The sequence below is a fragment of the Caloenas nicobarica genome, chromosome 12 (assembly GCF_036013445.1).
Source record: "Caloenas nicobarica isolate bCalNic1 chromosome 12, bCalNic1.hap1, whole genome shotgun sequence".
NCBI classification, from domain to species: Eukaryota; Metazoa; Chordata; class Aves; order Columbiformes; family Columbidae; genus Caloenas; species Caloenas nicobarica.
Window position 1 is genome coordinate 19534654 of NC_088256.1, and position 14280 is coordinate 19548933.

Below are 14280 nucleotides of genomic sequence, written 5' to 3' on the forward strand. Positions count from 1 at the left end.
CCTCCCAGACTTGAACTAAGAGGTCCTGAGGTCTGGGGAGGGAAATTCAAGCTACGGTAGGTTGGGCTGAGGCTCACCCCTGTCAGAAGCACAGACATCTAGAAGTGCACAATTACTTAACAGCACTATTCCTGCAGGACTGCAAAGTGCAGGAGAAACAGGAAGGGGATGGGGGAAAGATCAGAGAAGAAAAAGATATTTTAGCTCTGACACAGAACTAAGGATAAATGCCAAAACCAGAAGAATAGCCTATAGGAACTGCATAATCAATGTTCCCCAAACCAGCCTGAAATTCATACCCTGCTCAAAGCAAACAGTGATGCTCCTACAGCCTGGGAGGAAGGGTCGACTGAAAAGTGCTCTGTTTCTTTCCATTTAATGGAAACAGGATCAACCACTGGATCTCCAGAATACCTGTTTATTTGACTGATCTGTTCCTTCTATCGAGCTTCACCATTCAACACTTCTCTTTCTCACATATTTGATGTGAATCCCTTTAATGGGCTTTATGCCATCATTAAGCACATCATTTGTCTTGTCCATGTTTCTAGTCATGTTTTAACAAGTGCATGATATTTCACATGAAATATCAAGATATAAATAGACACTTAACAAACCCCACCAAGGGCTATCTGCAAGAATGGATCTTACAGACTTCTGCACCAAATGCTGTCACTACTGCTGAAGAACCATCTTACATCAGTTCAGCCTGACACTTTAGTAGCCTCCAACTTTTTTTTACTTTGAACAAGACATAGGTGAGAAAAGTGACATGCACACACAGTCTGTCTTTCATGTAGCAGTAAAATGACAGCACATTCCTTGGCTTTTATGTTTTGTGCTATGTGGGTTAGAAATATTTTTCTGCCTAACTGGGATATTGGGAGTCTTAGGAAATGAACAATGCAGATATGTAAAGCTGCTCTGACGAACAGCTCTAGGGCTGTGAGAATATATTTTGAGTAATCAAAAGGACTTGTACTAATGGGTTTTACACTGTTTTTACATTTTGCTTTCAGTGGCAGTCCCTCAAAGGCAAGTTTACTGGCAGGAATAATCTCAGAAATGGTGAGTGTTATGTAGATGTTAGTCAAGGAGAAAGATGCATCTAGGTGAGATGGCAAACATCCTCCAGACTGGCTATAAACAACAATCTACTTTCAGTCAGTTAATTAATTAAGAAGCATTAGAATTATTCTACTAATCAATAACTTGAATGCATTGCATTTGGTCATAAAAAAATCTATGACTAAGGAAAGAGGAAAAAGTCACAGAATAAATGCTTTGTTAAAATGTTTACGACATCTTTATCTTCAAAAGATATCTCAGAGCTCCTCGCTAGCCACAGCACACTACCCTTCACTAGCCACAGTGCCCTGCCATGGACGAGATCCAGCAGCACTGGAAAACGTCTGTGTCGGAGGCCGAGCAGAGCTGCAGGGAAAGGCTGCACCAGCCACGGGTGAAAAGGAAGCAGGAGGGCAACTGGATGCATTATCCGACATGGGCTTTGGCACAAACATGGGAACCGTTTCCTCCAGTTCCTGTGAACGGATCCTGGCTTAATGGATGACAGCAAGACTTCATGTCCTCCAGTGGATACCAAATCCAGAAAACAATGCCTGGTACTACCAAACACAGCCCTAGGGCAGGCACACAGATTGCTTGGAAACCCAAGTCCAACTTGACTCGCCTGAGACTCAGGGGAACTCATCTTCGTTGTTGTCTTTGTCACGCCACCCAAAACTCCCTCCACTGCTCCATAGCAGAGCTTCCTGACTCTGAAGGAGGATAATAAGGCCACAGATGGATTCACAAACCTGTTCAGCGTGCAGCAAGAAGTTCGCAGGCTCTGTGATGCTGGAGGAAGGGACTGGTCTAATATTCTAAAATATTATTCAACTCAAAACCAAACCAAAACAAAAACATGAGAAAACAAAATGGATGAAATTTAGGCGTAAGGAAGCCCACTGCTAAATGGAAGTTACGGAGCCAGTTCTTAGTTAAACTGCACACAGGATCCTTGTTCATTTCTTTTCCTTTTTTGATAGAGAGTGAATTTGCTCTGAGGATGACGCAGGATTACATATCAGAGGATAACACTGACAGTGAGGTCCCTGCCTGATTTGCTGAAGCAGCTGATGGCCATGCAGTGAGTGAGGGGGAGGCCTCCAGGAAAGGAAAGATGTTTGTGTAGCTGAGTCCTGTCCGCCAGGACTGGATGTGTCACGGGGGTTCCTACATGCTCCTTCCCACGCAAGTCACCTATATCTCATAGGTTTTTGTGAACTCTGTGTATCTCTCTCGGGGCATTGGGGCTGAGCGCTCGCAGCTGTGGCTGAAATCAAGAGGAGCTGTGCTTTGAACACGCAGTGTGCTGGCTACAATGCTGCTAAGTATTCTGGTAAAGCAGGTGTTTTGGCTGGACACCCCACAGCAGGGGATACCTTTGACTCCTTGGAGCAGAGGTGTAAATATTTTCATGCTGTACAACAGTTATAAAAACAACCAATTCTATGTTGTGAGCAGGGCTGAATATAGAGCAGTCAAGAAAGCAGGAGTCCAAGACTGTCTTTGCCTGCTCAGTCCCAGGCTTTGCATCAGACATACATCTTACTCTAGCCTGGCTAAGTCTGTCCTAATCACCTGCTATGACCACCTCAGCTGGTTCCCACTGTCATGGTCCCAGCCTGTCCCGCTCTTGAATGAAGGGGAAAAGAAAGATCAGCTTCATGTGGAAATGGCATCTCTTGTGTGCTCTGTAGAGGTGTTCAGGAGGAAGCAACTGTTGGACCTTGCCTCCTGATGCACCCTCACAAGGGGACCAAATATAAATCCAGGGAGAAACCCCAATGCTATTCTTTCTAAAGTCCTGAGTATCTGACTTTACAGCCTCAAAGTCCTTTTCACAGCATGTATTTCCCATAAAAAGAGCAAAGTGAAAAAAACAGAAATTCCATCATGTGGCAATGTGTTAACATCCACATATGTCCCAAGAAGGACTGGATCCTTTCATTTCCTGCCACTTCAGTTAATGAAGTAAGACACAACAGCAGGAGGTTGTCATCTTCCTTCTGGATTAGCCCTAGAGAGGATGCGACCCATGGTCTGGAGCCAGAAGTCATGTAAATGGGGGAGGAAGTGAGGGCTGCACAGCTGCAGCCAGTTTTACTGACCAAGAACATCTTCTTCTTAACACTCTTTTCTCAGAATGGAAAGCGGGACTACTGGCAGCCCTGGAGGCATATCCACCTTTTCTTTGGCCATGGGCGACACTGGGCTTTGTAGACCTCTTCAGGCAGCTCCTGCCTCTCCTGCCTCAATTTATTTCTTTTCCGAATCTGATCCATCTTCACCCCTCTGCTTTCAAATTTAGAGCTGCTCCTCTGCGGTGCGAGGGTACGGGGAAGGAGGGGTGGTACTTTCCACTGTTGTAAGGCTCTGTGAAGTGCAGCATTGCAGGTTAACCCTGTCTCCAGCTTTGGGCAATTTCTCCTACAGACAGTGAAGGAGATGGCCCTGGCAGAGGAATGCCTTCCTGCTGAGTCTCAATTCCCTGCCCCAAAAGCGTGTAAAAGAGTTGGCTCAAGGCATCTCAGAAGCGTAGGGAAAATTGAATCTGGCTGCTTTGAGATTTAAACATCTCTGCACAGAAGTGGAGGGGAAGAGATCTCAAGAGCTGAGGACTAAACCCTGGAAAGGCACATTTGCAGCTCCTACTGCCCCCAGCACAGGCAGCCCAGGACCAGCGCCCGCCCCACTGCTGGGCTGCCCCATTCCCAGCCCCACATTGTGGTCATCCCACAGCAGCACCACCCCTCTGGGATGCTGCACCCACACTGGAGATGATGGGGATGCAGCGCTTTCTCCAGCTGGGTTGCTGGCAGCACCAGGCAACCGCCAGCTACACATGCACCTGGGCCAGCCCTGCTGGAGGAGCAGCCAGTTGCACCCCCCAACATTTTATGAGAAGAAAAAAATCCAGCATGTACATACCCCCAGCTTGTTCTCAGAAATTTGTTAATCATTTTGCCGAAAAATTACCCCCTGCCCTTTGACAAGTCAAAGCAAGCTAGCTGCATGGAAAAAACACAACCACTGTGGCTGAACCTTATACGCAGTGGAAAGCAGGGACATTTTCAGGAAGCCTTAACAATATACAATACCACCACCCTTGACTACATAAGAAACCAAATTCTCATTCCTTCCACTACAGGACCACCAAGACAAGCTGTTTCTGAGCCACACAAGGCTGGTGGGCCAGGGTTCAGGCCCCCCTCTGTCTCCTGCCGCATTCGTACCAGCCAACGCAGCTGCTCAGCCTGCCAGCCCCGCCAGTTTCGGAGCCCTGAACTACTGACGATGCTTCACTGCAACACTTTATGCATCAGCAATCATTTATTTTTACAATTCTGGGTTTCAAGTGATGCTGTTACCCAGAAAAGGGCTGAAGATTTCATCCCCGGATTCGGTGAATTTGGAGTGGCCTTTGAAGAAGAAATGCTGGGGAACAATCAGGACAGGGGGCAGGCTGGGTCCCAAAGATGGTGCAGGAGCGATGGAGCAAAGAGGGGCTGAGGGCAGGAGAAGCAGGGGAGAGAAAGGAGGGAGGCCAAGATATTGCAGCTAAGGAGAGGTTTGGGTGTCAAAGGAGGGGATTGAAACTGAGCAAGGGTGATGAGAGCTGGGAAGCCTGGTCCATGCCGCAGAGCAGATGAGGAGCAGGGGACAGGCTCGTTTCAATCCAACATCCCCTAAGCACTAATTGCCCTTTGAGAAGCCTGCCTTAAAAATGGGGCAGGGAAAGCTGCTGGATCCACAGGCATGGAAACATAGGATTAACTGCGTAATCCTGAGGGCTTCCTGGTCATTCCTTTTTTAGCAGGCATTTTCAGACACTGTGCACACCAGCCAGGAGAAACAGTAAGAACCCTGCACTCTAGGCGGGTCAGGGGCAAGGAGCAGAGAATGCTCTCACCTTGCTTTTGGCTAACAAGATCTGTAAATGACGCTGGGCAACTATAAAGGGTCCCCTTTCCATACGCTCCTGGGAAGCAGAGCCATATGCTTGAAAGTCTTGCAAAGTTTTGGGCTGTAAATGTTGCACCAACAGAGAGCAGCTGAGTCACTGAGCTCAAGTGGGATCCTCCTGCCATTCCTTCATTGCCTTCTCTACCCTGGGGCAATACAGTCTTCCTCTGCTTTCTTTTTTTCTTTCTTTTTCTCTTTCTTTTTTTTTCCTTCTCCTTGGAACTGCTTCTGAAACTAAGTACCTAAAAGCACTTACAAGGGTTCTGCTCTGAAAGCTCCCTCTCTCCCCGACCTATGGCCCTGCAATGCTTCCCAGACCTGATCTGCAGGATCGCCTACTCATCCAGCCCTAAATCATGAGCATCCGGTTTGCCTTACTGTGGTGTGATTATTGTACTTGCAATATACCCACTGAATATTGCCCCCCGTACTGTCCATCCCCCAGGCCAGGGCCAGCTGGGTGACACCTACCTGTGATTTGATATCCCTGTGAGATATGGTGCCCTGCTCCCCCAGAGTTCAGCAGGCTCCCCAACAGACCCTGCCAAAAGACCTTGCTCTGCATAGTTGCTGATCTTGCACCACCATGACAGAGATGTCCCTCTGCAGCAGACCAAGAGCCCTGGCTGGATCTTTCTCCCACCCTGCAAATCACTCCTCCAAGGCTGTTCCAGATCCTCAACACAATCCTGGCCAAACCCCTTAGAGCTGCTTTGCAAAGAGCTCCCTGTCCTTTCAGTTCCAGGCCACGTCCTTGCTCAGCCCATGAAGATTGGTCCCTGCATGTCACACCCTGCCACTGTCCCACATCTCTCCAAGATGCTGTGCCACTCTAGGGCTTGAAGAACTGTGGCTGTGAAGTAAGAGGGAACTGTCCAGGGCTCCCCAGGCTAGCAGGGTTTACCACCTGTGCCCCAAGGACTGATGTACTTGTTGGTCCTTCAACGCCAGCCCCTTCACTTCACCTCGCCTGGTGCTTGAACACCTTGGGCTTCCTCCGCTGAGCCAGGGTGGTTTTCTGGAGGAGTTGCTCCCAGATTTTTCCACCACCTCCACATGGCTCCAACTTTCCCCCTTTCTCCCATGTGTCCCCCCATTCAGCCCAGCTCCCCAGATGAGCACGTCACAGTCATTGCCACAGCATCACCCCTGAGAGCCGACCTGCTCATCGGCCTGATGGGTTTCCAAGGGGGTGGGGGAGAGGGGAGGAGAGCGAGTGGCTGATGCTTCTCAGCCACTCAGCTCGGCCCAGAGCTAACGAGGCATCTCAAAATTAAAAAGTGAACTGCAATCCCCAGCAGGCCTGTCCTCCTTTTGGCATTAGTCGGAGTTCTCTTTCTCTCTCAAGAAAAAGAGGACTGGGGAGCCCGGAGATGCATTTGGAGCCATTGAAGCACCACATCCTGGGGATGGTGGGGGTGCTAAAATGAGGAAGGCAGCCTGGGGCTGCTGTGCCATGGAAGTACTGGTTCTTTTAGCAATGTTGTGAGGTGCGAGATCTGCCTCGCCAGGCTAAGGAGCACAAATGGTACATGGGAACAGGCTCTTCCAGTACCTCTACACCCAAAGGTCCCCAGCTCCCTCCTGCTCTGTGGGCAGCAACCCTGGGTGTGTGGAGGAGGCACCCCAGGACACGGAGGTGGCACCTTGCCCTCAGTGGACAGTGCAGGGGTGATTGCCACCAGGCACTGATGTGGGGGGAAGATGGCAAGAAGGAAACAACACTCCTGTAGGAGGAAGATATGGGGAAAGCAAGCAGCAAAAGAGCAGAGAAGACAGGAAGGGATGGCAGCCTGGTTTCTTGCTTTTGTGGGTTGCATTTCTCACATGGGAATATGTCTGAGAAGGACCTTTCTCTGCCTGCACCTCTGGAGTGCCCATCACTGGCTGCTCTAACCTTTCTGCCCTCGATGCCCTCATTCTTGAGCTGCAGAAGGCCAAGAGCTCTGGCTTATAGAGGTGCTCACTGGAGCAGCTCAGCCTGGCTCACAGGCTACTGAGTGGTAGCTGCTTTGCTTCAGTCCTCTCCTCTCCTTGTGCAGGCAGCTGCCTGTCCAGCCAGAACCCTCAGTCACTGCAGGGCCAGTCCTGAGACAGCCCCATGCCATTCCTCCAGGGAACATCGCTCCAAGCAGGACCTGCCACCCCTCTAAGATGCCGTCTTGGACATTCATAGCTCACCCTGACTGTTCTCCCCGGGATGAGAGCACAAGTGGGTGAAGAGGGATGGCTTACACCCATCTTGCCCAGCTGGAAGGCAGCTGAGGGGTGGCAGGATGGTCCAGGTGGAGCACGAGGGAGGCTGCAGGGCTGTGTCCTGGAGAACAGCCCATCCTCAGGTTGCTGGGCCTGGGGTTCAGTCCAGTCCCACACGTCCTTGAGACATAGCAGGTCTGTATAAACACAGGTTCCAGGGCTTTGCCCAAAATGTCCCTTTTTCAGCTGCACACAACTTATTGGGAAACTTCACCCTCCCCACAACAAGGCTATGGATGAACTAGAATCCACAAAGCATTAGACCCATCTTGACATGATGCCACTGGATTTCTCCTAGCAATGGATTTGGCCCAAAATCTCAGAGAATGGGTAAGGTCTAGAGACAGCAGTGGAGCAAGAAAACTTCCACCTCATTCCCCTGGGTTTGTAATGCTAATGATCTCCAGCTTTCAGGCTCACCTGTCCGCCCACCCTTCCCTCAACTGTAAATGCTGCAGGGGCAACTTTGTCCCGATAAGGTTATCCTCAGGGAGAGGGGGTCAGACATGCTGAGAGTTAGGGCATCCCTGCACACTAAGCACCAAAGGCATGGTCACTGGTGCTGCCAGCCTGGACTTTGCACTCACAAACAAAGGGAAGGACAAGAAAGGGTGAAAAACAACAGCGAGATGAGTGCAGGAAAGGAAGTTACCATAGTCTTTCTATTTCTCTGCTTGAGTGAGGGAAAATGCAGTTTGTACTTTGGGAATTCAGAATAAAATTAAATAAAATGTAACGGTTGCCCAAAACCATCCATTTTACAGTCAGGAAGGACGCAGTGCCTGCTGAGACCAGCCCATGCACCACACATACCTGGCAGGGTCAGCAGCACCGCCGGCGCTGAGCCCCGTGCTGCCTTGCCCAGACTGAAGGAAGGGGTGGCCCATGTCCTGGGGGGTGGCTGGATGACCTGGGGACCTGTCATCAGAGCGCACAGGCTGTGGAATGGACCTGGGACGCTGGACCTCCAGCCCCAGTTACTCGCACCACCCTTCTGCTCTGTGCCTCCGCGGAGTCAGATCGCCTACTGTTTTACTGTATCATAATCATCTCGATGGCTTACAAGATGGTTTTCTTGCAGTTTTTATGTCATCTCTGCAGTTCTCCTCCTCATAAAATGTGACTGCACCAATTCCTGTGATTTGAGCTGGTCAGCTAATAGGGACATTTCGTGTTTCCCAGACAAAGCCTTTAAATCAAATCCAGCCACAGTCCATGTTCAAAGGAGAGCAGGGAGAGGAGGGGAATCCCTGTTTTCTTGTAGAGCTCTGCAAGCCCTTCCAAAGCAGATCTGAAGGGCAGGTGGATGGGGGCAGGTTTGGGTGAGATGCAGGGAAATCTGAGCTTTCAGGGAGAGACAAGTTTGTTCATGGGGTCATGGGAAACTGGAATACACCGGGGTGACTTCAAAACCAGATTAAATCAGTGGGGATATTCCCCCATCCCCAACTTCGAGGAACACTGGATCAAGCCCTTGGGAGAAAACTCCTCCCTTGCATCACCATGGAATTGGCCCTGGCGTCTCTTCCCCTCGAGAGCACAAGCATGAATCTGCTTCCCAGCAGTCATCTGCAGAAGAACATCTTGATGTGGTTCCTGTCCTCCTGCAGGCTGAAGATCCTCCAATCCCACACATCTCCCTCATGAGGAGGAAATAGCATTTCCCAGAAAAGACTGAAAACAGCCAAGCTTGGCAGGCTGAAGCCAGAAGTCCTCCAAATCCCCCTCCCTGTGCAATCAGCTGTGGTTCTCCCCTGCCTGCTCCTCTCCAACAAATGGACTTCAACAGTACCCTGGAGAACGACAGTACCCAAGGATTATTTTGTATTATGTATCCACCAGGATGAGAAAGAGAAGGCCCTTCCCATTCTCCTTTTTGCTCACAGGACAGGACACAACAGAAGAATTGCAGATCCTTGTGTCTCCTACTGAACAGCAGCCACACCACCAGCTCCCCAGGGAATATTTATCCCGTATTGTTGCCCAGGGAGCAGCCCAGCAGCCCAGCCAACAGCCCTGCCAACGATCACCCCAAACCTCTGCAGGGTAAAGAGCTAAAATATCTGGCACTGCCAACAGAAGTGGAGGAGGGATGACCTTTTGTCTGTGACGGAGGAAAGTTTGGAGCAGAGGAAAAGCAGAGTGTCTCTGTCCCAGCAAAACATGCCCAGAAACACCACACCATGGACAACCCAGCTACCTGCAGAAATGGGTGATGATGGGGGGAGAGGAGACAGTGAGAGAAGGAGAAAAAACAGGAAGCAAGAAAGAATGTGAGGGAGGAAGCAAGAAGGAGATGAGAGCTAGCAAACAGCGGAGGGCAGGAGATGTCAGATGGGAGCATTTCACAAGGTCAGTGTGTGCTGCGGGCGGCCAAGCCAGCAGCACAGACACACAACAGCCCCCGTGCTCTGCTCCCCATACCGGCCGCCACCATACCTCCAAAGTCAGGCCTGAGGCGGACGTCATAGCCCTTCAGCAGTTTGTCCACAATCTCTTTCACCACAGAAATATTGCCAGTGGATGGGCTGAAAGACAAAAGAAGAGAGTCCTCGTCATCTTGTGTGCCATCGGCTATGTGGGTGGGGGTCCTGGCCAGGCAGCACCACCACAGCATCCCTACGCCAAAGCACCTGCGTGTGCTACAGACACCCTAGTCATAGGCAGAGCTCCCCCATTTTGTTTCTCACTCATATTTTCTGTCCCTGGCACAGCTCTTGGCGCCTGACCTGCACACAAAACCCACAAAGTCCTAAGCTGTCCTGGGGGGCGGCACTGGAGTCTCAGCAGGTATTTTGGCTCCTCTTCTGTGGCTCACCCTGACTCCTGGGTACCCCAAACTCCATACGCCCGTGATCCCGAGTGATGTATGTCTGCATCCCAGTGGTCCCACACGCCTCATTGTGGGCACTGCTCACCACACACGTTCTCCCTGGCCACCAACCCACACACTCAGGGCGCCTCACTGTGTGCTGCCTGTAGGTGGGTGCACACACACACAAAGGCAGGAACTGTCCTTTCTGTTCCACCAAGCCATGCACAGGGTGGCTGCAGTCTCTTGCAGGGCTCGCTTCCCTTCCCCTGCCACGCTGGACACTTGTCCCTGGTCTCACACTGCATAACACGGACTTGTCACGCACTGAGGTCCCCACTACACAAGCTCCCCCCAGCAGGCCCCCTGCACTGTCACATACTCCCATGCAACCTCTGCTTCTCAGCGCACCCAGGTATTTCTTCATATTGTTGTAGTAAAGGAAAAAATAAGGCTCCTTTTGTCCTGTGGCCTCACTATACAGCTGATCTTTGGCATGCAAAAATTTATTTTCTGTCACTCAGCATCACCACGACTTCTTAGCAACGTGAATCAGGAGACAGAGACAGGGAAGGAGAGTCCATCTTTCCCTCTGTGTGCCAGGGCAGCAATCCTTTCCCTTCCAGCCCTCTGACTTGCACACAGGGCAGGCAGCCGTCCTCCCTAACACTGATCCAGCTCCTCCAGCCATTTCAGCAAGAAAGGAGCTCCCTCTAAAAACAGCCCAAGAGCCAAAGTGAAGGTGCGAAACCAGAAAGCAGAGAAAGCTAAAAATATTGAACCTATTCAGTGTTGCGGAGTATCTAGGTTTTCTGCCTGAATACCCAGCCTCTGTGCCTCCCTCGTCCTCTGCTTTGCATGAGAATAGGGACCCTGTCAGTGACAACTGCTGCTCTTTGCAGTCACCCACCACAACAGCATGTCTCCCTGTCAACACCGCCTCCCACATTCATCCAAGTCAAGCTGGAAAGCTGCTCCATAGCACTACCTCTGCCAGCCAGCCCCATGCCTCGCTGGCCACTTGGCTTTGCACTGACATGTCTGTATGCAGACACACATGCAGACAGACATGCGTGCTCTCCTGATTGTACAGGGGATGTACAGACTCCCTGCCTGCGCACACAGACACGCAAACACATGAAAGCGCTGGAGCCTAAGGGTACAGCTGTTTTACGTGCACAAACAACCCAAGTCTGTGTGTAGGTGACTGCGTGTGCAGAACTTGCTCCATTGCGTTATGATGAGACACTGAGCTGTGGGCACGATGTATGCAGGAGCACAGAAACAGGCATTTGTGGGTGCCCGAGACTGGGTTCCCAAGGGCCCAGATTATCTGTACAGGTGTGGGTGGAGGCATGTGGGACCACTGGGGAGTCTGGGCATGCGTTAAGGCTCTGGATGCACAGCCTGCCTATGTGCAGGGATTTCTCAGCCGAACATAGATGTACAAATGTGAGACAGCATGCTTCCCAGGCCCAGATTTGGTGCACAGACAAACCATTCAGCACTTGTGCTTGGGGGGCAAGGTGTCTGAGCTGCGTTCCTGAGCATGCACCTTAGAGGGGTACAGCTCTTTATTGCATTGCTTTTATTACTGTAAAAAGGCCAGAGAGCTGTGCACGGGTGGACATTTTCACAACACTGTGTCTAGGCTTGTAAGGTCTGCTTACACCTGTGGATTTCCATGCAGGTATGTCAGGGTTTGCAACATGCTTATGTATATCTGCTCACTGTGGACTGATAGTGTGCATTTGTTTGTCACTAGCCAGTCATTCCTAGGTACACAGATTTCCATATTCATAGATTTCCATATTCATTGTATAGACACTATGTATTTCTCAAGGGATTTAAACACTTCTGTTTACCTTCACACAGCACATCAACTCAGGAAGCAGTGTTACCTCCTTAATATAGGCAAGGAAAGTGAGGCAGAGACAGTAACCAATGTGCCAGGGGCCCTGCAGAAAGGGGTAGAGTGAGAAGGGGATGTAGGGGCTCTTTCCTCCTCATCAGCTACAAGTTGGCCCAGTGAGGGTATAAACTGGCATCATGGTTAAGGGCAAGGTTTCTTGCCTCTCAGTGCTCCTTTTGATCCAAAAAGCCACGTCCTTCCTGCTGAACAGGCAAGTTGTGCATTTTCCCAGCTGTGGGCGAGCAGCTGCATGTAAGTGCTATTCCTGGCAAATGTGGGTCTGCATTCGCTTAGGGAGCACGTACATCCAGCCTGTGAACTGAATTTTTGAATACTGTGTTCCTGACTTTGTGTGGGTGTGCATGTGCTTTGCATATACATGTATACTTGCAGCCAAACCTCTACATATATGTGCACCATGCTGCTGGCTGGGTTGTGTGGGAGTAGCTGAAGGCAAGTGCACACGGGAGAGTGTTTTATCTCCAAGGTGTGCACTAATATACATGCAGATTATAGGTGAATATCAGTCCATAAGCAAATATAAACACACATGCAAGGACACATCTGAGCACAGGCTTTTGATATGGGCATTGCTCTTTACACATTTGCTTGGACGCTGCTTCTAAGCGTGCCTGTGTATGTGTCCATACACAGCGGAACCATGCATGAATGGTGTGGGTAAGGTGGGCATGAATCTGCGCATGTGCATGTTTATAACTATGGGAACATAAATCTTTGTATATACAGATCTGCAAGGCTGTGCAGGGACCTGCATGTTCAGTGTTCACGGCTGAGCAAGGAAATGCCACAGCACCCCCTCCCCAGCAGACTTCGTGCACGCTGGCAGCACAGAGGTACAAACCCACCTGCCTGCATGTGTGAGAAGGGAGAGTGAGGAGGCGTAGGCAGCGCTACTCCTGGGTGTGAAGGCACCAGATAAACGCGTGTGTTGGAGCAAACAGGTGTGCTCTGTACACCTTGTCCAGGCTGGATGGGTGCCTGAACCTCCAGCTGTTTGGTTTTCTCCTGGTGCTCAAGACACACACCGGGAATAGCTGCAGCTTTAGCGCGCAGGGTATTAGCGCAAACATTGACATGGCTACACGCAGAGCAGGTGAAGCATGCTGTGCTCTGTAGGTGTGTTGTGAGACACACGTGTGGGCACCCAAACGGGCACGGATGAATGCGCTCATGCAGAGATGTATCTGAACGGACAGTACCCACAGATGATCATGTCGAACGCCATAAATCTGCGTGGAGGCACAGACGCAGGCTTTGCCTCCCATGCACCGCAGAGCCGGGGCTTTGGTACAGGCACAGAACCCTTGGATGTGAGCGTGGCTGCGTGTGTGCTCTGTGTGTGTGTGTGCAGACACAGGCACAGCCAAGCCGGCCCTGTGCCAGAGTGCTTATGCACGCAGCCCGGTGCCATACCCTCCCTCAGCTCCTATGGACACCACGTTCCCCAGCAAAACGCTTCATTTTGTCATTTTCCCCCAGGTCGTGTACGGCGGGAGGACGGGAACGGGGTGGGGGGGACGCGCTGCAAGTGGGCTGTGAGGTGGGCTGCTTCTGCTCCACATCTCATGTATGAGCATCCCTCCTCCCCTCAAAATGACACAGACTGGGAAATAACAACAGCAGGCAGCACGGGAAGCAATTTGGGGGAAAAAAATAATAATAATTAAAAAAAAAACAACAACAAAAAGAACAAAACACAAAAACTCCCCTTTCCCATATACGGATCAATGGGGAAAATCCCATACAAAAACAAACCAAGCCTGTATCAGCCCCCTGCCCCTGCAGGCTAAGATCGCGATTCTTACCTTTGCGCACAGCAGGCGAGACAAAGAGCTGCTAAAGCAGAGACAATTCCACTCAATCTGTCTGCCTGAAATGTCCACATTTCCACAAAGACGAAGGATGAAAAAAGATCTTTGGAGGGGAGGGGAAAGAAGGATGGATCTTCTGAAATCCCCCTCCAAAAAAAAGGGGGGGGGGGGAGGGAAAAAAGAAACCAACCCCCCCAGTTAATGATTTCCTAGAGAAAAAGAATAATGGAAAAAAAAATTAAAATGTGGGGGAAAAATATCCCCCCCCCCTCCTTCAGTGCCAGTCAAAGAATTCGTTTCTTCTTCCTTTCAGCATCCTCTCAACAAGAGACATCCTCTGGCAATGGATAAAATCCCAAGAGAAAGAAAAATAAAATGCCCCCAAATGGGCTCAGCAAAATGTGAAATCGAATCTCACAGGTATGCAGAAGAAGGAG

The 14280-nt window shown here is 50.4% G+C and overlaps 1 protein-coding gene across 2 annotated transcripts in view; it reads right to left on the bottom strand.

Moving 5' to 3' along the window:
• Positions 1-13917, bottom strand: part of LOC135993381 (gamma-aminobutyric acid receptor subunit beta-4) — a 73786-nt gene extending 59869 nt beyond the window's left edge. For both annotated transcript variants that reach the window (XM_065643205.1, XM_065643204.1), the window contains exons 1-2: positions 13838-13917; positions 9727-9815 (exon numbers count right to left, since the gene is read on the bottom strand). In XM_065643205.1, coding sequence (XP_065499277.1) covers positions 9727-9815; positions 13838-13917 — 169 coding nt within the window. The remainder of the gene's footprint in view (positions 1-9726; positions 9816-13837) is intronic.
• Between the last annotated feature and the right edge of the window lie 363 nt (positions 13918-14280).